A 24,007-nucleotide genomic window follows, 5' to 3' on the forward strand; every position below is an offset into this window, starting at 1 on the left:
TTAGACAGCTAATTACTGTAATGATCTGGATTTGCAGACTTGCAGAGTAATCAGTTCTGGTGTGCTCTTCATTGCATAGGTTTCTGTGTGAATGAGAATGCTCAGGAAATGATGAGAGTTGTGAATTGCTTGGGAAGCCTCATACAGAAATGTTTAATATATTTTTAAATAAAGAAAAGCAGCATTCCTTTTAAATAGGAAGATTTACTATTTCAGCCTTTCTTAAAGGGAAAAGGGATAATTAATAGAATTGCAGAACAATTTTGGAGGCTGTCAACATTATAAACAACAGAAGGGATTAAAAAAAAAACCAACTTGAGAAGTAAATGCAGCAGCAGCACTAAATGATTTGTGCTCGTGTTTTCTATTGAAGAGTGTTAAAGTATAGCATTAAGGTTTAGGTTCTTTTGACACAGTATTTCTTGCTAACACCTGGTTGCCTTGTGCATTTTGAAGTGCCTTGAGTCTGCCAAGTGTTCTGTTGCAGGCTTTCCCCCAGTGCTTATGTCCATGTTCCTCTTCAGGAACCCAGCAGTTGCATTACTCTGGAGTGTGCTGGGGCAAGAGTAATTTTCTTGGCAGGAAGGAAAACTGAAACAAATCCAATGGTACTTCCCTGGGGTTTTTTGAAATCTGACTTTCCAGCCACCATGCTGGCACATACTCTGGATGCTTGTGCATTTTGAAACCTTGGTCCGACAGACTTGCATAAATCGCTGGGTCTAAACACTAAGCTCCAGAGGTGAATTTTCAACTTTTTCCCCAACTGTTTAGCTAATCAGCAGTTAAACAAATGGAGAACCTTGTGATGATTTTTAATAGTAATGTGTTCAAGACTTCTGTAGACACATGCTGTGACTAAATATTTATGTCGTGTCAGCTTTTTAATGCTGTTGTGCAATAGAGATTTTACAAATGATGTAGGCACAGTGATTATTGCAGAGATTGCCACAAACAGATATGCTTTTGGTGTTGTTAGTTTTCTCATTTGCAGCTATTTAATCTGCTGTGGTAATGGAACTTATTCACAGTATATTTTATTTTAAATAATGCCATCATTTGAAAGTTGGATTGCTTGTCAAATCTGCTCTGTAAAGAAAGTGATTTCCTGTTTTGAAGGGAAAGATGGAAACCCCTGAGTTCTGTCACAAGTTTTCTCTGTGAGCATGGTAGAGCTTGGATGACATTATCCATCTACAGAATGGTAGCATGTGGCCCATGTAGCAGGGTGAGGGGTTAACTCTAACAGCTGAGATATTTTTTGAAAGTATTCTCAAAAAAACACGTGATGGAATTTGAAAGTTTGTATCAGTGCTTGTGACACTAAGAGGGAAACTTCCAGCCATTCAGGATTAGGGTTTTTCCAGTTTTTCTTGAGGATGATGTCTGTGTAAGCTTAAACATTATATCCTGTATCTGAGTTGGCACCTTTACTGGGACTGAGAACTGAAGTCTTGACATACTGTGTATGCTTTGGCTATGCACAGTGCTGTTGAAACTAATAAAGAAAAGTTAAACTTCGTTTAAAGAGGAGCTGATGTATTAAATTTGTAGCATATTTTTGGAAAAGGCATCTCTTATTTCTCATATAAATGTCTATGTGATGTCTTCAGCAGGTGCTAAAACCTTTCAGAGCCCAGGTCAGTGATAGCTCTGATTACCTCTGGTGTGATGCTGTGATCCTCAGGGGTATGCAAGTGTGTAGTAGATGGTGAGAAAGTATGTTCTCTCTCACAGTAGAAAGAGTATTTGGCTTGCATCTGGATGTTTGCTATGAGGCTTAAGTTAAGCAATGCACCTCTGTTTGGAAAACATTTTAAGCTTTCTCATGTTACTTGGGTGTATTTCTGTATTAGCCTTGTAAAAACTTAATCTGTGTTTAAAGTTTCTAAAATGTTTGCTAGGAAGAATTCTGCACAAAGCCAAACTCAAATCTATTTTTGTTTGTACTTGCTGGAAGAGCGGTGAAAAGTTCTTTTATTCTAGTAAGCTTTTTTTGTTTTATGATGTTGCTGTTTGCAGGGTGAAAGTTAGTTGTCAGCACTTGCATTTGTAAATCTCTTTTTAAGGGCTGATTACTCTGGGCTGAAAGTTGGCAGGCAAGATCTCAGCCCTAGAGCATTGTTTAGGGTTTTGCATGTTTTTAAATAACAGATCTATGTGACTGATTTGATTGAGAGAACGCATGCTGCTCCTCAGACTGTAGTAACTCTAGACAGTGAAACAGACTGCAGAAAAGCACAGTTTGAATATGAATTAGAAAAGTTAGCGATATCTACTAAATGAAAGCAAGAGGATTGGAGGCTACACTGCAGGGAGGTTTTTAGGGAGGTCAGCATGAGCAGTAGCGCTTTCACTGTGTAACAATCAAGGAGATAGATGTCTTTTCCAAACTATTTGCAAGGTTGTGGTGCATGCAGATGCAGTGTGTTTATAAATAACTTCAGACAGTTGCACATTAACTCTGCCCATACAAAGATACCTAAACCTATCTAAGATACCTAAACCTAACCTTTACATTGCTAAAATTCAGCTAAAGGTTAGTCTGTTGTTAGCACCACACTAATTAATACACGTGTGGCTTTTGGATGAGAGCAGTCCCAGCTCTGCTTGGCTTGGTACCCAGGCAAGAGTGACCATGTGGTTGTGTGCACTTATCTGTTTAGTCATCCTGTGGGCCATTGCTGGTTTGTATCTGGTGTTTTCTGAAATGACAGAATTCTTATAACTAGACGGTTTTGAAAATACTTGACAAGTAAAGAACCATGCTGTCAACTTTAAAAAAACCAAAACACTAAAACCACCCCCAAAAAAACCTCAATCAAAAAAGAAAATGTAAAAATCAGCCCCTCCCCTCCCCCAAAAAACCCCATATCTTTCTATTTGTGAAGGTGGTTGTGGATGTTGCAGGGTGAAACCAGTAGGCTGAAATACCCTGTTGCTTGACCAGGTGGTCTCAGTCCCTCCTGAAAATATTCTTGTAACTTCTCAGGTTAAACACTCACCAGGTGTCCACAGGGACAGATCTGTACAAGTGAAGGGTGTCTGCCCCCATTGCCCTCAAGCTAATGAGAAAATGAGTAATAAGGCACTCTTGCCCTTGCTGTTGCAGTTACTAATTTTGTAGATGGAGCAGCGTATTACAGTTTTGGGGAATGCAAGGGAAAGCAAGCATCATTGAATATTGTGCCGTATCTAAAGAAAAATGTTTTTACCTGTACTTTAATCTTCTCTGTCTTGCCTGTTTACAAACCAAGATTGGACTATTTTAGATAAGTCTCAATAAAATCTAGGCAGTTTGTCTTGGGATAGGTAGTTGTCTAAATAAGTATTTGAGAATCTGTAGTAGAGTCAAGAACAGAGTTACAATCAAGTTGCTGAACTGATTACTCTGTGATGACCAGATGCCAAGCTAGAAGGATACAATAATTTACTATATGCATTTGTAGAACTGAAATTAATGAGTGCTTCTAAATCAGTGAAAACCTAGCACATGTTGCCCAGAGAAGTGGTAGATGCACCTTCTGTGGAAACATTCAAGGTCAGGTTGGATAAGACTCTGAGCAATCTGATCTGGTTGAAGATGTCCCTGCTTCTTGCAGGGGAGTTGGACTAAATGACCTTTAAAAGGCCCATTTCAGCTAAAAAATTGCTCTGTGATTCTGTGATGAAAAAATTGTCATTTGACTGTAATATCTCAGTGTTCTGCTGTGGGTAGTACTATATCCCAGACGGGTATGCCAACTTGCATTTTTCTCTTGAATGTCTCCTGCTTATTGCTGTGGCATTTATTTATGCAAAGACACACTGAACTGCTGACTGGTAAACCTTATCTTTCAAAGCCATGGACAAGTTAACTCTTCAGTTGGATGATAATTTTTATTGCTGCATTAAAATGCTCCATTTAACTTGTCACTGATTCAGCTGATAAACTCTTTCAAACAGTGAATCTGTACCTGTGTTTCTAGAATTACCAGCTATTGATTGTGGTTTTTATAAATAAGCTTTTATATGAACATGTATATCAATACTAATGAAAGACATGCTAAAACATTTCCTATGGAGAGCTTTTAACTTTCCATGACTTTTATTAGTTTTCTGTTTCTGAAGTATCACTGCCTTTTGCTACAGCCCTTGTATTTGCTGACATGATAGTCATGAGAGTCTGCAGTCATGTACATTTTGTTCTCTAGGAATCCAGTAAGTGACAGCTCTACAGTAGAAAAGGTGGCATTAACTTTCCAGAACAGCCCTGCATGTGAAGGCATTATGAAGTATCTCACAACTGATGGAATTTTGCAGCTGAGCACTGACATCCTGCAGACTTGTAGCAGTGGGATCTATTAAGCGAAGAAAATTGCAACAGAAGCTCCCTCCCTCTGTGTTTGGTATCTTTCTGTATGACTTGCCCATTTGCAGAAAGGCAAAGGCTGATCACTGTTAAAAATTATGGGATTTGGGAAGCAGGTTTTATCCTCTTCAAACAAATTACTTTATTGCTGTTTGGAGTGTCATTTTGCCTTGGTGATCAAAATTCAACTTAAATAAATGGGTTTGACATTGTCATTACTAAAAATAATTTGTTTACAAGGTGAGTGGTATTAGTATGGTGTGTATGACAACAAATCTGTGTATCTAATGAGAATATGATTATAGTGCAAACAAAGTTACCTAGAGCTTAAATCTAGACCTGGCCTGTGATAAGCATCTTGCGTAATCTTGTCTAAGGGACTTCTGAAAAGCAGTAGAATGATATGCTGCTCTAATTGCTGGTGGCTTGCCCAAGGAATTTGCAGTTGCAGTGTGCGCGTTGCAATTGTGTGTTGTCAGATTGGCTGACAACTTGTCTATCCTCAGCTGGAATTAATTATTTAGCTGGGTATTTTGTGCTTGATGGCCAGTCAGCGAACGCTTTAAAGGATATATATGTAGTGGAACTTCAGTTTTTGTTTGACAGATTCACGTGATTGTAGTTGTTTCCTTTATCCATAGACGTACAGAGTTCTGGTGCTAGCACTATGTGCCAGAGGATGGAAGAGATTGCAGCATGGCTCTGGACAGGCTGATCCTAGAAGGGAAATAGGAGTATGTGAGATAAGTAGGTGACAGAAGGATGCAGAGACCTTAATACTGATTTGGGGATCAAAATGCTGAGTAGATACCACCATTGCTGACTGAAATGTATTTGTCTTTCTGTAGGCTTTAGCTTATGAATCTGGACTAAAGTGTATGCCCAAGGGTAGTACAAACAGCAGTGGAGGTTACATACAGCAAACATGAAATGAGTAAGAAGCCTTGGGCTCTTTTTAGAAAAAAAAAAATATTCAAAATTTCGAGAGGCTAAACACAGTTTCTTTAAAAAACATGAACAGAAGGGTTTTCCAAGAAGCTTAGGCACTTCACACAGTGTTAATGTGTCTACCTCTTCCTATGCATGGCTTTGAGCAACACAGAGTCTGGCTATTTAGTACTGCTTTTGAAAAATTGCTTTCATCCTGAGAATGATATTTGGTTATTTTATGAAATATAAACATCCTGAATAAATTCCAGACTTCGTTACATAACCTGTTAGTGTATTTGTGTGTAACACTATTTGAGGGGTAGTGTAATTCTGTTTCATTTTAATGTGGTTTTTTGTCTGTGCCATTTCTTCCTTAAGTAGCTTCTATTCCAAGGTGAGAGACAGAGTGTTTGGAATAGAAACTTAGGAGAATATGATAGTGACACAGTACATGTGTTTCTTTTGAAAACACATTTTTCTTGCCGACTTCACATCAATAGCACAAAGAGATAAGCAACTGTTCATGTAAGCTGAAATGTTCATCTTCTTGGGGATGTCAGTATATTTGTTTCCTCAGCTGTATGTATAATACATATGTAAATATGTATTATATTAATATGTACCTTTTGCATAATCCTGTAATACAGGTGCTTGAATCAATTCATAGCTGAACGTAATAATTTTTTTTGAAAATTTTTGAGTATACTCAGTCAGTTGTATAGTTGTGTAGTTGCTTTTGACCACTACAAAATATAGTGTAGACAAGATTCAATGGAAGGCCATAATGCCCTATACTGAAAGAATGTCTTCTTAATTCTAGCCTTGGAGTCAAAGTGGCCTAAAAGGAGCTTATGTTCCTAAAGAATAGAACAATACCGTTAACTTCCATGTGCTGCAAATCCTTACATTTTCATTATAAGGAGATTGCATATTTGGTGTCATCAACTTGAAGGCAGTGAATCTCTCACGCATTGTTACAGATGCAGTACTGGAATTTCCATGTGAATAAAAAACTAAAAAAGCATTTTACATCTTTTTAGAAAAGAAAAAATTAAAAGCCTGATTTTCACACCTCAATATTTACTTTGAGACATCATGCTTTAAATTAGCTTTGATTGTTTTTTGAAGACTTTTAAAAATAACAGTATTAAATAATAGCATCAAATTTCAAAGCAATGTCACTGTCAGACTTTCAGCTCTACTGAGTTTTTTACTTGTTAAATAAAATAAGATTTTTGATTTTTGATTTCTGATAAGGCAGAAGAACTGGTTGAGCATTACTAGTCTAGCAGAACTGTTGGAACATGCTTCTTAAATTTTGCAAAGATGAAGTGACCATCAGAGTAATTATAGAAGAAAGGTTAGTTTGTGATGAAATGTTTTGTAGTGAATGGAGTCTGCCAGGTGGTATGAAAAAGTCACGGTCTGAAATGCAGTCTGAATAATTAAGGTGAGAATCAAGATAAACTTTCCCAAGTTTCTTGCCCAGTGCTGTGGCAAGTGTTCATCTGTAATCCCAAGGCAGCCAGTGTCTGGGAGCTGAGTATATCTGCAAGGTGGCTTTATCATTTTATGTTTTCTCTGGATGCATAATCCCAACTGTATTGTGTGGAAGTTCTTCGGACCTTTGGTCTGAATCAGGTGTCTGGAGTGGCTGAGGATTCTCAGGAATTTCCACAACCACTTACAGAATCTTTTGTTGTCTTATTTTTACAGCTTGCAAAGGTGACCAGTAAAGTTCTCTCTGAGCAGCCAAAAAGCAGACAGCTCATGACTTCTGATCAGGACACTAAAGTTGTGGCTGAACCGCAGGTGCAGCAAGTACAAGAAGTTAAGGACGGTTCTCATCTAGTAAGTATTATAATTGCATGTTCCCCTGGTGTAAGTGTTGTGTGAAACATGGTGTTTTCTCGGTGTCTTCATCAAAATTGTAGGTCAGAACATTTTAGAGGACAGAGAGCATTGCAACATTAAACAGCCAGGACAGAGCTGTTGGAGGTGGTTAATTCTCCATACTGACTAGGAACCTCAACTTTGTTTTAGCCTTGTGGGAGGATTTGCACAAACTGCAAGATATGGCAGTTTTCAGTCATTAAAGGTACAGGGATTTTTTAGGCCATGCAAGAATTTTATCACCAATCTTGAATTAGGTTTTTACTCACACCTTACCACGTGAGGAAAATGCAGGGAATGCACTTTGTATATGTGTGTAATTGGAAAAAAGCACAAACCCATACAAGCAGGAATTCACAATCTGTAACAGGAGTTTTGCTCTGTCAGTTATGCCAAGTGGCACGTGCTGCTGTTGCGTGCTGCTGTGAAGGATCCAGTAAGTGGGTGTATGGGATGCTTTTGGCAGATCATACTGTACATTGTAGTGTGTCTGTGTTGCAGTCAATGTTACATACATCTTCAAGATTGAAGACTTGATTTTTATTCAAATACATTCAAATTTTTGTCTTTGTTAACTGTATATTGTAAGGAATGTTTCCTCTTGGGACATTTTGAAGGGTTTGGTTTCAGTGTATGTTCTGCCAGGAACTTTGCTTGTGCTATGCTAAGCAGCAGATACTTCCTGCTTCCAACTTAGCTCAGAACAAGCACTAAGAAGCATTCTGAAAAACTCGTGCTTTCCTTTTCTAAAAAAGCTGGTGCACTTTTTGTTTGTTCTTCTCCCCAGTTTTTTTTTTTTATTCTGAGTTCTCATCTTTGTTTTACATTTCTCAGATGTGAATTTTTACGTATTTGACAGTAGAGGAAAAAATTCAACCTGGTTTTCTGCCATATTTCTGAAAGTTGAAGTTTTGAGATTTGCTGGTTTCTTTTTTTTTTTCTGTTTTTCTTTTTTCCCTGTACCAAGGGCATTAGTGTCAATAAACCAGTGTGTAAAATTGAGTAAGAGCAGCTTGCAGATTTGAGTAAGAGCTTGGAGGTGTCTGTGTTTTAACAGGTACATTAGCATTAAAAGCTTACATGGATGCTGGTTCTTTTAATTTGACATACTAGAATTTTTATTAAAAAAAAATTAAATCTTAATTCCTGTTCTTCCCTACTTATTTGGAGAAAGAGAGTATAACCATTTCTTTATATTTCAGGAGACCTTACTATTATTTTCATGAGAAGAGAAGGCTGATGTCAATTTAGATATCTTGGAATGTATCCATAGTGCTATAATGGTACATTTCAAATAACTTGTTCTATTGTGATTAAAGTATTTCTTTGGCTGAATATTTTACCTGAAAAAGATGATTCTTGTAGCTTATTAGGCTTTAAGTAATACCAGTATGATACTCTTACATGCACAGCATCAGAAGGTCATTCTGTTTTATGAGCATAATTACCAGTATATTCTGTTAACAGTGGTGTTTTCAAAATGGTTCCTTCTGTAATGGCATGCTTGCAGGAGTTGATTTTTGCCAGTGCTCCAGGACTTCACTTGCAAGTTCTGGGAACAAGGTTATAGTTGGAGAAAATCTTCAGAGAGTGTTAGGAAAGAGTTAGTGAACAAAAATCATTAAGACACTTGCATCTTTCCCATAAATGTGATAGGAAGGAGAAAAACTTCTGGAATTCTGACTATTGCCTTTAGCAAGTACATACTTCAGGTGAAATGAAAATCACCTGCTATTCCTTGTGTCTTGATTATTTTGAGATCAGAGGGCTAGACTGCAAAAATACGTAGGTGCATGTTTTTGCTGACCCTTATTTCATTGTACATTTGATATGGGGCCATACTGCTATGCTCACCTAGTGAGCTCTCTAGGAGTCTGTTTTTAATAGACTTAGAAGAAATATGCTGAATTGTGCTCCCAGCTGTTTTGGCTGTGCTTTTCCACTGGTATCTCTTCTTACACCTAGTCCAAATGCTTTTGTTCAGGAAGAGAGTTAGAGAATTTCTGTGGGGAATTTTGATGCACTTCTATAGATCCTGTAAAAATAAGGTATTAGGCTAGTTCTTAATCTGAAGTAGTTATATAAAGTTTTTTTTTTGTTTTCTCTTTGAACAATAACTAAGTTTTTCTAATTATGACCATATTCTGTTATTTGGCAAGAGCAAAACTGAAGACATTCTACTGTGAGTAATGTCAAATAGGTAATCTGTAGTGACTGAATTAAAATGCAAGTTTTGATGTTGTGATGGAACCCTTCAGCAATCACTTTCTAGGGTTGCTAGTTAAAAGTACACAGGTCATTTGTTCACTAACATTTTTTTCAAAGTCTTAACTTCTGAGTGAGGAGACAGTCTTTTCTTCTGCATTGAAGTAGCTATGAAACTGCTATTTAAAGCATAATGTAGATCAATCACAAGTCTAGTATGGTTCATTTCTAACACAAACATTCTTGAGTTTGGCTGATTTTAGTAGTATTTAACCACAGAATTTTAGTAATTTTGCACACAAGTCATTTGAAGGAAATTGACATCTTGAGGGTCTTCATGGATTTCTTGTCAATAGTAGCTTAGACTTACACATTGGAGGGACATAGCTTAGAGGATACTAGCAGAATCTTAACTTTGATGTTTTTCTTAGCTTCAGGAGATAATTATGCTATTTTTTCAACTTCTTTAACATAGAGGTGGGCTTTGTCACTTCAGGTGACATCTGCCAACAGACTGTATTCTGATTGACAGTTACTCTTTCTGAGAAAATGCTAAAGGTATGCACAGTCTTTTTCTTCACTTGTTGAGCCTAAACTCTTCCTCTGCCATGCTCATATTTGAATGTGTGGCCTCTCAGAGTATTTTCCAAGGACCAGAGATTTTTCTTTCTTTGATTAGTCAGATTGAAGACCTGATCTGGAGATTTGAAAATATCTTTAGGAGGGATTCTTGTCATCAAGTGACAGCAAGTTCTGCAAATGTGTGTTCCAGTGCAGGGTGTTACAGTGAGGCCATTTAAACTTGCTGTCCAATTGCAATATTAGCATCAGTCATTCTTTACCTAGCTGAATAATTACCAGGAGCTGCCATGGGTTTCTGTTAATGGGAATCTGTGGTACAGTGATTTTTGTCAATCCTTATAGGTACTGTAAATACATCCAATCATACTGTTGTTCTAAGCAGGGGGAAAATAACTAGAAACTCATGAAAGAAGGCACTTGGTTGTACTTCCCAAAAATGTTTTTCTTAGGAAGCACTATAAAAGAGTGTCTCAGGCTTATTGCTGCTTGATTATGTTGTTCAAAAATCCTTTTGCAGCCCATTCAAGAGTAAGCCTTAGAATAAAAAGGAGCCGAGGAAATCGGGCTTACTAGTTTAATACAGGACCATGTGCTCAGTGAAAATTCAGTATACCATGTAATCCTCAGATCATTTGACAATATACTGTATTACAAGCACTATATGCCAATTTAATATTAAGCAGCAGTTTGTATAATGAGTAGGTGGTATTTAGTAATTCAAGAGATCACCGTTAGCTTTAAACAAGAAATGGGAGAATTAAACTAAATTGGACGTGAGCAGTATCAACATTGTGAAGGATCAATACTGATCAATGTTTGCTCTTTCTGTCTGGTATTCTAGATTAAGGCCATAAGAAAAGTGAATAGGCCATAAGAGTAGTTTTATATGTATAGATAACTTCTAATGCTCATGTTTAATTATTTCAATGTGTAGAATGTGTACTTAAAACTCTTAGCAGTCCATTAGCCATGATCTATCTGTTGGAGGGAAAGTTAGGCAATTTGATCAGCTGTTTCCAGAAGCCTGCAGTAGTGTCACTGCAATGTCTATTGTGATGCTGCTTTTCTCTGTTCCTTTAACTGCAGATGGGCATGGCATCAGGTGTGGCCTGGGAGTGCAGCATAATCACTGTTTCTTCAGGACTTGTTACAATTGCATGACTTCATTATAGAAAAAGAATAAAGGAGGTTAGATTTCAGTAGATTGTAAGGACTGTTTTGACTTGTGTTGTTGTATCTTTAAATCTAGATTATGTTTTTACCTTTATGCCTATAAGGCTATATCTGGGATAAACCCTTACTCCTTGACAAAGAATAGGTATGTGGAGAAGTGAAAGATGGATAAGTATACTCTAGTTAATAAGCATGTTGACTTCTTGCCTTCTGTGTAGGTGTGTGCAGGACATAGGAATAAATACCTATTAAAAAAATAAATTGTTCAGGTTATGAAAGTGCTGCTTCAGAGCACTTTGTTTCATGCAGACAGAAGACCTGTTTAGGCTTTGAGTAGATGAGAAATATACCAGAGATAAAATATGCATGAATAAATGAAAAAATCCCAAAACAAAGTAACAGAATTTATTCCCCAGTGGAGCTGGGCTTTGAAGTAGCAGAGAATGAACTTTAAGTGCTTTTCAAGTTGGTGGCAGTGTTAAGCTTAGCCAGAGGGTTCCTTGGGTGATGTAGCATAACAAGAGTGGTATTTTCTGCTTAAATTCACATTGCCTTTTTTTTTTTTAAAGTTGTGATCCCACAATAAATAGTATTGAGAAATTTGACTTAATGAATGTGCGCTTTAAAATAGGAAAGAATAGAATAGTAGCTGCTTTAAAATAGAAAATATCCCTGGAATCCTAAGATAAAAACAAAGGAACAAGTACAAAATGTGTCTTTGCACATGAGAAGGGTATGGGAAAACTAGATTAAGTTTCTGCTTATCTCAACTACTTCACCCCTTTTCTTCCCATTAGTTGATAGGAGAAGTGGTTGTTAAGGCACTGGAAAAGTGGACTTTGCCCTGGTCTGTCTCTTAGAGACACTTAGCTCCCCTCTATAAAGCATGAGTTAGTAATGGTTAAATCACAAAGAGAAAAATCTTGCTATTTGTTTACCTGATAAGGGAGTTCTCTGAATAGTTGCGAACTTTGGAAGTACTACTGTGGCTTTAAGCTGACATTAAAAACAGTTAAATTGTTTGCTTATGGCATTTCTTCAAAAAAACTATTATAAGTAACTCCCTCCCCCTTTCCCTGTTCTCAGTTCCAGGGAATGCTAAAGAGAGGAGTGACTTGGCATAGTTTTCAGTCTGGATCCAAGCATGTTGAATAACTTTGTCCCAGGGGAGAATCAAAAAAAATGCAGCAGATGGCAGCAATGATGCATCAGACTTCCTATCCTTAGGAACAGTGTAGCTGCAGGCACTTGGAGTCTTCCTGGGTTGGATAAGGGGCAGGGGGAGGGCAGTTTTCCTCTGATCTTACTTTACAATTTCAAAGCAGAATTGCTGAAGAGGGGATGTACTTTTTAGCCAATTCAGCAATCTTTTATGGTCAGAGTTAGTGGAATAATAGTTGCCGTAAGGTGCACAACCAATGGAAAAATAGCACTGAGTTCAATGTTTCTGTGAAGGAACATTTGAAATAGAGTTTAAGGGTCTGTCTTGTGTTACACTCTTACGTATTTTCAATATCTTTTAGGTAACAGAGTAGAGTGGCACTGTTGTACACTCTGTAAACTCTGAAGTATGGGGTCCAAGTCTGAAATAATAATAATGAATTTGAGAGAAGGTCTGAGCGATGTGAGGTAATGAGAAGGCAAAGAAGAACTCTGTTCAGAGCAGAAAAAGATTGCTGGGTATTTTCATCTCTTTTGTTGGGCTTTTCCTATTTGAAGAAGCAGGAGCACTTTTTATTAGCAGCTACAAGAACTTAGAGTAATAGAAATATTTCAGTATGTAAATACATGTGTATAAAAATGGTTTAGTTGTTACAAGGTCAGAAGGAGTCTGTGTGTGTACACCAATGAAAACTATACTGCGGAGAGACTTTTGGAAGGAATAGCATTCAGTCAAATAATTTTTTAAATATTTCTGAATTTTTAATAAAAGGATACACAGATGTTTTTTGAGGTTAAGTGTAATTAATCCTGTCACAGTACCCTGAGGTGGGTAAATGATCTTGAGGCCCCCTTCAGTGCTAAGTCACTGAGGAATTATGTATTCTTTTTTTTTTTCCATGCAGATAACAAATTTTAAAAAAAGGCTTGGAACAGAATTAGCTTCTGATAACGTACAATGACTGCTCAATGGAATACATGAGGTCTTATCTATCTTTAGCCTGTTTTTCCTAAAGAAGTAATTGTGGTGTAAGTTCAGCTCTGGGGGAAGGGAGGAGAAGGAAAAAAATGGTCCAAAATGTGTTTGATCTACACATCAGACTTAAACATGTAAAGCCAGAATGCATTTATCCTTGTATAGAGGGTGGGAATTGTATTAATATAAAAACAAGTAGTTTCTGACACACATGGACATTGTGAAAGGTGTCATTTAAATATTTTAACGATTTGGATGAACTAAACTTTTTAGGAAATAAAGCAATAGAAGTTCATAAGACTCAGTAATACTCCTAAACAAACAGTAATCTGGAAGTATTTGGCTTGAATATTAAAGTGTATGTGGTGAAATGCTGAAACATTGCTCAGCAACTGGGATTTGGACTTTGAGTGGCAATGACATATGAACCCCTGCGTGGTTTTAAAGTGTGCTATTTTTGGCAGTTGGGTGTTGGCTTGCCTCCTCAGTAGCCATAGAAAGTTAGTGTAAAGAGGAAAGTGATTTGCAATGAGAAGACCCTCTGACACTACTTATTAAACATGGGCTGCTGCTTCAGTAAAGAATTGAGTAACAGCACGAGTGAGGAGAAAACCAGCTTGTTACAAAAATCTGTGGAAGAGGAAGCAACAAAGTCAAGGATAAGTAGAACTTTATCTTCAATTTTTGGAACTGTGGAAAGCCAGGATCTGCATACAGTGGGAAGGACAGTTAATGGGGCGGCTGTGACAGTTGGCATTGAACGTGTTTGTAGTGATGATTGTGCAGCATCAGATTCTAAATCTGGCTTTTGGGGTAAAAAAGCAAAATATTCATCATATAACAGCATGGGAAATACTCCCCATGGGAGCCCTAGGAGGATGTATGGCAGACCTTTTAACTTCTTTAATTCCTTTAGTCACCTCTTGAGAGTCTCTGGTACGTATGGAAATCTGCAGAGAAGTGAAGAAAAGAAAGATAAGATTATTAAAAAAAGAGCACCTAAAAAACCTAATAGTAATAGTCAGCATGTGAACAATATAGAAAATAACAATAGCAATATTAATAATGAAAATGGAGCTGCACAAGAGCATTGCTTGTTTGATCATATTTCTAACTCACATGTACCAGATACCTTAGACAAAGGCTTACAGAGTGAAATTTCCTTAAATAGAAATTCTCTGGAGGATTATGCAGTTACATGTGACCATTCAAGGCAAAATGAAACAACAGTAAATGTTGAAGACAGCAAGAGTGACAGCTTACAGAAAGTTTCAAGTTCATATAGAGAGATGTCTCCAGCATTTTCCTGTCTTGATGTAGACAACAGTCAAAATGTGAAAGACAAAGAATTTTACAGCATTTGTGTTGTAGATGCTGAAGATTTGAAAGGGGATGAAGAGGTGCCAGCTACCGTGCATGAAGAGACTGCAGCAGACATAGATAACTCAGCTGTTACTGATGAAGGAATGTGCACCATGGCACGGCCTCTAGACAGAGGGAAGGAATTTCCAGTGCAGCAATTGGCACAAGTGGAAGCCAAGTTTAATTCACAGAAAAAACTGTTTGAGTATAAAAAGGATGGTAGATCAAACATGGAGAAAAAGGATACAAAGGAATATTGCAGCCTAGACATCCAGTGTTCTTTTGATAACTTACTGACTGACAGGTGTCAGGTGCATAGGCTAAATAATAACAGTACAGTAGCAGATGTCTTAAGAGCAAAAGTGCCTGTTGAAATCATCCCTGAGAATCAGCAAGAGGAGGTGTATACCATGGGTAGTGCTGCCAGTTGGAATGAATCACTGGATACAGCTTGTGAGTCCATAAAGCCTGTGGGTGCTGCTGCAGAGGACCAATACAGCCCTAACTCAGAAAAGGTGAAAAATAGTGATTGTATTTCCAGTGTATTGTTAAACACGGGAGTATCTAATTCAAGAAAAACTGAAGCAAGTAGTCATTCTGATGAACCACTTGTGCCACTAACTAGGCATCCCTCAAGTGTTGTAGAGCAAATAAATCCTGAACAGGTGGTAGAGAGCATGGGGGGTAACTTTAAATTATTATTAGAATTACATAAAATGGACAATGTAGAAAAACTTGATGAAGAAGTCTGCTTTCTGGATGCAGAAAGTAAATTAAATGTGGAAAAGAAAGCACTTGAAAGAACATATGGTGATGGCCACACATTTTCACCAGACTCTACTGAACATCACAGCAGTTTTGAAGAATCCTTGAAAGAGGGAGAGAAATGCACAGGTACAGATTTGAATAGCTGTGAAGCTTTGAACATGACTGGAACACAGCTAAACTTGGAGGAAGGTTCTGATTTTCAAACTGACATTAAAGGTTGCACTGAAATCAAGGCATCATCTGAAGCTGCAATCCACAGTGGTGTGGAGGAAGATATCTGTGTGAGTGCCACTGAACTAAAAGGTGACTTGCTTGAGGAAGCTGGTAACTTGAGCAGAGCTAGACCAGGGGTAAGTGATGGCACTATGACATCTCATGCACATAATCCAAGCACAGATGAAATGTTCCTAAAGGAAAACAGCTTAGAGTGTCAGGTTTCACAGGAGTCACTAGAAAATAAAGGTAAAGCATGCAAATACTCAATTTCAGATAATAAAACCAGTGTCTCTTCTGTGGAATGTGAGCATATGAATAAGATAGACATGAACAGTAGACAAGGTGAACAACAGGATGTATGTTGCTTCCACACAGTGGAAAATCAATGGAGTACGGAGACTGAGTCAGCCAAAATAGCTGGGCATGTAGCAGAATGTGTAAAACAGGCAAAATTTGAAGGTCAATTAAATGAGTCTGTTGATAACAAGGCAGAAAATGTAGAACAGAATCTGGATGCTAACATTGCTGATTGTGATAAAGGCATCTTCAATTGCAGTAAAGGATTGCCTGACAGTCAGAATGCTCCCTCTGACTCCAATGTACCTGCAGCCACAGACAGTTGTATGCACAGGAGTGTAAAATTACAAGATGCCACTAAAAATCTGGAAGATGCCAGTAAACTCTTAAATGAAGACCAGAACTTTTTGCCTTTGTTGTGTCAAAATGCATGTTTTCATGAGCATGACAGACCAGCAGAGGAGCCTGAGTTGAGTCACTGTGCCAGTCCAGAGCCAAAAGTTGGGAACACTCAAATTTCTGTTGGGCCTTTTACTGAAGAAAGATCAGAAACTCATGAAAAAAGTATATGTGATGTAAATGAATGTAATCTTCAGGACAGTGAAGTAAACAAGTGTGTCGGCATCCACGCAAGGGAGAACCTCACTGGTTTTGGTTTATCAGCTGAGAATCTAGAACCTTTCACCAGAGAGAATTTGAAGCAATTGCAAGCCGAGACTACTGAACTGAAAAAAACCAGTTACATATTAAATACTCAGATGAATGACTTGACCACAAGCTGGGAACATATTCAGCCAGATCACAAGATTTTCTCAAACAAAGAGCTAGGAGTTTGTGTTGACCCAAAGCAGGTAGACAAACATGCTGCTACCCCTTCCTATGAAATACCCAGTGCCTCTCCTGGTGCAGCAGGATTTCAGCAAGGCACAGAGCAGTGCGTGTTAGGTCTGATGGACGATGGATCAAGTGACCAGAAGCACTCCTGTGACCTGGACAGACAAAATCCCCATGTTGAAATGTGGTCACATTTCATCAATCTTCAGACTGGCAATGCTGATTGGACAAATCAGCTACTTTCTGACACAGTTCCTTCTGGTAATGGTGAATATCTAGTGGGCTTTTTATGGAATAATGCAGCTTCTAATGATACCATGAAGAACGACAGACTGTGTATAGTTAATGAAAACTTACAGAATGAACCTGAACATTTAACAGGGGCTTCATATGCAGTGGAAACATACCCATATCAGCTGCTAGCACAAGAATATGCTGGTACATGGGGATGGCACGATAAAGATGAACTTGTAAGTATTACGCAGAAGTGATTGCTCTTAAACCTTAAAGCTGAAGTTAGAAGTTTGACTAAGCCAAGTCAAACTGTGTTGTCATTGGTTAAATAGATGTTATTTTGTCCTGAACCTGATGACTCCCTTCCCTTTGGAAAACTGAATGCTGTACAGAATGCAGAAGTCAAAAATTTTGCTGAATGTTGATTTTTTTTGTTCTGTTTACTTTGTGTGAAAGTTCAATCATTGGCAAAGTAATTGATTGCAGGTTCTCAGTTCCAGCTGAGCTTAAGATAAACAATGTGCAGAAAGGAAGCTTGCTACAAGCCTTTTTTAGTGCTCTTTAACTTTGTATAGGAAGAAATGTTTGTGGATTTTCTGAAGTTCTTGTTTGGTAGCAATTAGGAAACCTTCTTCTCACTTCTGGAGGTGAGTAGTGCTGTAGAGAGGAGTGGCTGCAGGAGAAGTGAGAGGAAAGAGTTAGACTGGATCTTGGCTAGCTGGGCTAAGAAACAAGCAAAGCTCTGTGGCCACAATCCTGAGGTGCTCTGTGGGCCCTGCTCAGGCAGACAGGTTGGACTGGATGACCTCCAGTGGTGCCTTCCAGCCTCAGCCTCACTGCAGAAGTCAACCTGTAGCAGCTGCTGCTTCTTTTCCTTCGCTGCTGAGCTTCCCTGAAATTGTTCCCCTCACTGGCTGTGTTGGAACAGCTGCTCTGACCTTGCCCAGCACTTGCAGTGTGGGCAGTGGATTGTACTCGAGGCTGTTTGCTGTCTCCTGGGAACTTCTTATATTAAAAATGGAAACTGGTGGAGCTTGCTGTCATCTTTGAATCCTTACTATGCAAGTAGTTATGTCAAACACTTCTGCTTTTTGTAAGTCTCTGTCATTCAAGAGATGTGTTTAAGTAAAATTTCTAAAGCTTTTTTTCATTTTCTGGATATATTTTCTATGTACTGTGATAGTAAGTATTTGAATGCATGTGTTTAAGAAGATTTAAAGCTTTGTGGAGTTTTGGAGTGCCTGCTTATAAACACTGTAATGTTCCTAGCATCGGTAAATTTAGAAAGCAAACTTTTAATAAGCTTTTTTAGTATGTCTTATCATGAGCAGTATTCTTTCCCAGTGTAATTAGATTAGAACACTCAACATATATTCCTGGTATAGAATAATCCAATGCACATTGCTCTAACATTAGCGAAACAAGTCTCATGTTACTCTAGAAAAGTATTGTAGTAGATGTTTGCACTGGAGAGAGCAATGTCTCTGAAGCACAGATGTGACCATCTGTATGATGGCTGTATATAACTATATGTAATCAATAAATGTGTCCATTTCCAATCCAGGTTAAAAGAGATTATTTTTGAATGATTTAACTGGATCTGGTTATTCATCCTTTCTGTCCTAATGCTCTGTTCATCTGCTAAAAGTAGTAACAAGTTGTCATGCACGTCTTACTGCTTTCAGTTTTCCATAATGTTTCATCAAAACTGTTACATAGTTATATAATTTCAGAAAAATCCCTGTACTTTTGTAATTTCTGGATTTTTTTTTTAGTATTTTTTTGCAGAAACATACAATAGTAATATAAGAAACATCAAGTAGACATGTATATTAGAAAACTGCCTGAAGTCTAGGTCAAGTACAGGCTGAGTTAGTCTGTCAAAGGCAAAGAATTAAATGTTTGTTGTCATTTGTTCTCCTTGGATAGCCTTTTCTGGTGGTTTTTAATCAGATAAATGAATACTGTGCACCACAATTCAGTTGTGTTTATACCTGAAATGATTATGGGAATTCAGTTAATATATTCAGGTGTGAAAAAGCATGACAATAAAATTTTGAGTTGTATGTCTGATACTGTTACTTGAAACTGAATGTATCTGTGCACCAGATGCCTGCTCTGCATCCCTGAAATGCATAATCAATTTATTTTTGCAGGAGTCAACCAAGGTTTCTGAGTTAAACCCCAATGCAAAGGTGTGGGGAAATCATATGTTACACTTGGAAGCAAGTGGTGCCACTGATGGTAGCGTGAGCAAAACGTGGGAAGAAATACCTGACCAGCCTCCAGACTCTTGTAAAGAAGGTATGAATAAGAGTTTCTGGCTGTTGCTCAAGCAGAAGGTAAAACTTGATGCAGCAATGTCTCAATTTTAATTTTCTGTTAAAAAATTTCAAGCGAGTATGTAAGCACCTTTATTTCAGATTTAGTTTTAACTATGGTGTTGCTGTGATTAGAAAGAACACTTTTTGAGTGTGTTTGTGATGTGTGTTGCAGGACTGGATGCCAATGGCGATGGTGACAAAAAGCATCAGAATGCGGTGCTGACAGAGCTGCCGGAGCCGTCCCCAGCTGTTCCGGGCTCAGAGCAGACGGATATGAACCCTTTGGCTCTCGATCATTCCGAGTATGAGTCTATGCATGAAACCACCCAGACAGGTAGGAGAAAGCTAAGATGTGCTTGGACTTAGTTTAAAAACAAACTAAACAAGTATTTTAAGTTGAACAATGAGCATCTGGACAATAATAAAAGCCCCCCCATACTATACCAGTTTTCTTGTTCAATATATGCATTCTTTAAAATGACCCTAGGAATTCCTGTCTCTTTTTGCAGTCAAACTTAGACATGTTTAGGGACCTGTCTCCTCCTGGTTTACATCTTACAAGGTACTGCACAGAATCAAACAAATATGTGTTTGTGGTTGGGTCAGGTACTGAGGTGAGACTCGCATACAGTTTGTGTCTCAAGTACTAATGTTCATGTGGGAAAAGAACTGTTTTATACTTGAAATGCTAAAATAAGTGACATTTTAGTCTTAACTTCTTCACATTCTTATTTAATGAACTTCCAAGATTTCAGTGCAACTGTTAATAGTAGCTGTAGTCTACACCAGATGGTATGTTTTAGGAAACTTCTGGAAACTAGCCTTGAGATTCACCATACTTATATGTCTCATTGAATGGGACAGAAGGTCTGCAAGATGCATGTAGGATTACTATTTGAACTGAGATGAGGGATGGGAAGGAGAGGCAAATGTACTGAGTGTTTCTTGAGATTCACAACAGGTCTGTTTATTGTGCTTAGCTGATTTTGTATTTAAAATTACCAGTATAGCATCCGTAATAGCTCGCAATCAAGGCAACTGAAATCAGACATAGCTGTGGCATCATCTTTGCTTGTATTTAAAAACTGAAAGTTCTCATTGACCCTTCTACTTAAGGGTACTATCAGGGAATATTAAATAATAAATAGCCAGTGAACAGAAGATTGGATTAATGGTGCATCATGCTCTAGAAGAGAACAGTATTCTTCAGATTAATGCTGTAACTTGTCAGTATGTCTTTTATGTACCAAAAATAGTTAACTTTTAACAAGAGTCCGATAATGTTGTAAAGAGCTGAACAGGAGGTCAGGTCTGTTCCACTTGATGAATAGAGACACATGGTCACAAGTCTGAAATCTGATCTTTCATTTTTTAGTAATTATTTTTAAAAATGCATGTGATTTTGGTCCTTACTGGGTTTTGGACAGGAAAGAGGAGACAGGGAGAGGAAATAGTGGCTAGAACGTGATACATGTTTTTCTCAGGTGTTGGTGTTCTTTTCATCGGAGTAGGACACGTGAAGGACAGCATGGTGGGAGAAAATTAGAGGTTGCTTTAGGAAGAAGAAAGAGAGAGAGCTGAATAAAAGGATGAATGTTAGTGAAGGGAAGGGTATAGAGGACAATAGTTGGTATGAAATACTTCTAAAAAGCTAGTTTACGTTTACATACATATATATTTAGATGAACAATGTGCTACTAAATGTATAAATCGCTAAAGGCCGTGCAAAACTTCTAGTATTTAAACACTTCTAGTATTTAAACACAGTGAGTTTACCCTCTAATGACACTGGTATATTGTATCTAAACAAAATGGAACATGAAGTTCATGTTCCATGTGATAATTTTTAATCTTTCACATATAAGAAAGAGATTAATTTTGCCTTCTTAACCAAAAGATTGTAAATTGATTACATATCTGTTGTTAGTAGATTGGATATCTGCTGATATTCCGTAGCTATATTTTTGAAAACCTTCTCTGAATTAATGTATTGGTAATTTAGAGTGAGACCAGAAGCATGGAGTGCCTCCATTGCGTTGTTCCCTTGCATTGCGTTAATCAGGGTTTTGTCAGCTAGGAATTGGTTACTGTCCTGAGAATAGAACACAGATCTACAAGCCAAATCACGTCAGTATTTACTTTGAAATGTGCTTTAGTTGTTCTAAAAGTGCTTCAGATTTTTATGTATTTGGGAACAGAGGTTAACAAGTAAAGTCAGACATGGTTTCTTTTTTCTGTCTCAAATAAAAAGTGTTGCCATGCAATTTCGGCACTTGGTAACTAACATAATGAACATCCATTGAATTTGAAAATTTGTTCCTAGTTATGTAGTCAGTAATAGACATGATGGCTTGTTTTAAATAGATATTGTGTAATATAGCAGAGTTACTTTTTAATCTGAAGTATTTTAACTATTAGGTGGAAATGAACAGTTGCAGCCAGAAGGTCAGGAAGATTTACGAGAATTACTGAAAAAGACACTGGAAGTCTGTTTATCTAGGTATGTATTTACCTGAATGTACCAAACTGGAGGATGACTAAGAACTTGGGATGTATGTTAATATATTTCTTAGTTGTTACTTAAAACTCAGTGGGAAAGGATGAGAATTCAAAAAAAAAACTGCACAGAAATTTCAATGTGTTGTGCTGATGTATGTCTTAGAGCTTACCTGAAACCCCTGTGCCTAATGCATAAACTAGCAAATACATGGGTTTGAAGTGAGAGTAGTTACAAGCAATTACAGATCAGGTGAATTTTTGTAATCTTTACTGGTCATAATTAAAACTGAGTAACTTAAGCCATTTAGCAAGCTTTGTTTAAGCCTGTGATTTTCATTAATTAGCAAAAGTGCTGAAGGAATCTGCCTTCTACTTTGTGATGAATTTTTGTCTCAAGTTTATTAGACAAAATTAATCTGTGACATTTCCCTATTTTGTTTCTCCCAACAGAGAAAATCTTGCCAGTGACATGTACCTTATATCACAGATGGACAGTGATCAGTATATGCCAATAATGACAGTAGCAAATCTTGATCATGTCAAGAAACTCAGTACTGATATGGATTTGATTGTTGAAGTGCTGAGATGTAAGTAAAAGTTCCTCTGTGCTTGAAGGCATTTTGGTTATTGGTGCAGAACTATTAATCTGAATTTTTCATCTCTTCCTTCTTATTGCGCTGCAGTAAAATGCCATTGTTTCTCTGTATGGCATTAAGTAACCCAAGCAGCTTAGGCTACCACAGTTATAGTCACAGTTTATAGTTTAATCACACCTACTCCATAGCTATTGAATAATGATCTGTGCAAATAAAAATTAATGATTTTAAGTTGTGTGATGTGGTGGGACAACTCACATGACTGGAGGATCGTACTAGATATCTCTAGACTGTTCTGTAAAGACAGATGGGGTAAAAAGGATGGAGGAGTCTCTCTCTCTTGAGGAGAACTGTGAATGTATAGAAATCAACTGCATCAGTCATGGAAGCTGTATGGAGAACCTGTGGGCCAAGACTTTGAGGGTTGTTTCTGAGGGGGATCTTAGAGTTGGCATCTGCTACTGACCTAAATGAAGACAATAAAGCCAACAGAGCAATATTTGAGTCACTTACGAGAGCTTTGGGTCAGCCAAACCTAGTTCTTACAGTCGATTTCAATGGCTTAGGTATTTGTTGAAAGAACAATACAGCAGCTCATGTCATCCATCAAATTTCTGGAATGTGCAGAGGACTGTTTCCCCATACAAGTGTTAGATGTGCCGACCAGGAATGAGGTACTGCTGGACTCACCACTCAGAAACTAAGAAAACCTGCTTTGTAATCTCTCAGCCAGTGGAAGCCTTGGCTGCAGCAGTCACAGAACTGTGGTGTTTGGGGTCATGCTGAGCACACTGAGTGTTTCTAAGGTTTTAGATTTTGCAAGAGCAAACTTCAGCTTGCTCAGAGCACAGTTGGGAGGGATTCTGTGGGAAGTTTCCATGGAGGATAAAGGCACTAAGTATACTACTGTGCTGGGAGTTCTCTCCTGGAATCACAAAAACATTTCATCCCCTGTAAAGGTAGGGGAAGTAGGTGGATCAAGAGACCCCCTTGGCTTAACTCTGTGCTTCTGAGTCTGCTCAAAACAAGAGAGAGGCATTCCAGAAATGGAGAAGTGGATGAATACCTGGTGAGAGCTACAAGGGCATTGCCAGGGTGTGCAGAGATGCAGTTATAAATGGAAAAGCTCCGCTCAGATTGAATTTGGCTAGAGCTACAAGTTTTGTAAAAAACTAGGAAGGGTTCTTCAGGTATGTAAATGATGAACAGAAACATTGTCTGCTTGTTTCTTATTGTTCAAAAATATTTGAAGCTCTGCATTGTAAGCCTGTGTTCACAGCATCTTTTGGAGTTCAAAGCTACTAGGTTTGCTGACAGCTAAAATGCATTCTTGTCTTTTCTCTCTTAGCGTTGCCTTTAGTTCAAGTGGATGAAAAGGGGGAAAAAGTTCGGCCAAATCAGAATCGCTGTATTGTGATTTTACGTGAAGTACCTGAATCTACTCCCATTGAAGTAAGCGTTCCCTTGTTCAGAAAAGAATACTTCTCCCTTAGGACTTGGAAGTTAGATTTCTACTAAATTTCAATAAGCACATCACATTTTTTACTACACTTTTAGTTTCTAACAGCACTCCTTAAACTTAGTTTATTGTGCTGTTTGGGTAAGA

At 37.8% G+C, this 24,007-nt stretch overlaps 1 protein-coding gene across 22 annotated transcripts in view; it reads left to right on the forward strand.

Moving 5' to 3' along the window:
* LARP4B (La ribonucleoprotein 4B) overlaps positions 1–24,007 on the forward strand; it is a 56,020-nt gene that overhangs the window by 11,642 nt on the left and 20,371 nt on the right. For 14 of the 22 annotated variants that reach the window (XM_086864533.1, XM_086864618.1, XM_086864669.1 and 11 more), the window contains 6 exons: positions 6,998–7,132; positions 19,139–19,286; positions 19,479–19,640; positions 21,725–21,806; positions 22,256–22,392; positions 23,750–23,853. In XM_086864533.1, coding sequence (XP_086720659.1) covers positions 7,052–7,132; positions 19,139–19,286; positions 19,479–19,640; positions 21,725–21,806; positions 22,256–22,392; positions 23,750–23,853 — 714 coding nt within the window. In that variant the 5' untranslated portion in view covers positions 6,998–7,051. Of the gene's footprint in view, positions 1–4,193; positions 4,389–4,992; positions 5,099–6,971; positions 7,133–8,563; positions 17,219–19,138; positions 19,287–19,478; positions 19,641–21,724; positions 21,807–22,255; positions 22,393–23,749; positions 23,854–24,007 lie in introns of those variants that run through there. The other 8 variants (XM_086864600.1, XM_086864677.1, XM_086864607.1 and 5 more) reach the window with 4 other exon arrangements.

Source organism: Cyanistes caeruleus, chromosome 1 (genome assembly GCF_971803275.1).
Source record: "Cyanistes caeruleus chromosome 1, bCyaCae1.hap1.1, whole genome shotgun sequence".
Classification (NCBI taxonomy): Eukaryota; Metazoa; Chordata; class Aves; order Passeriformes; family Paridae; genus Cyanistes; species Cyanistes caeruleus.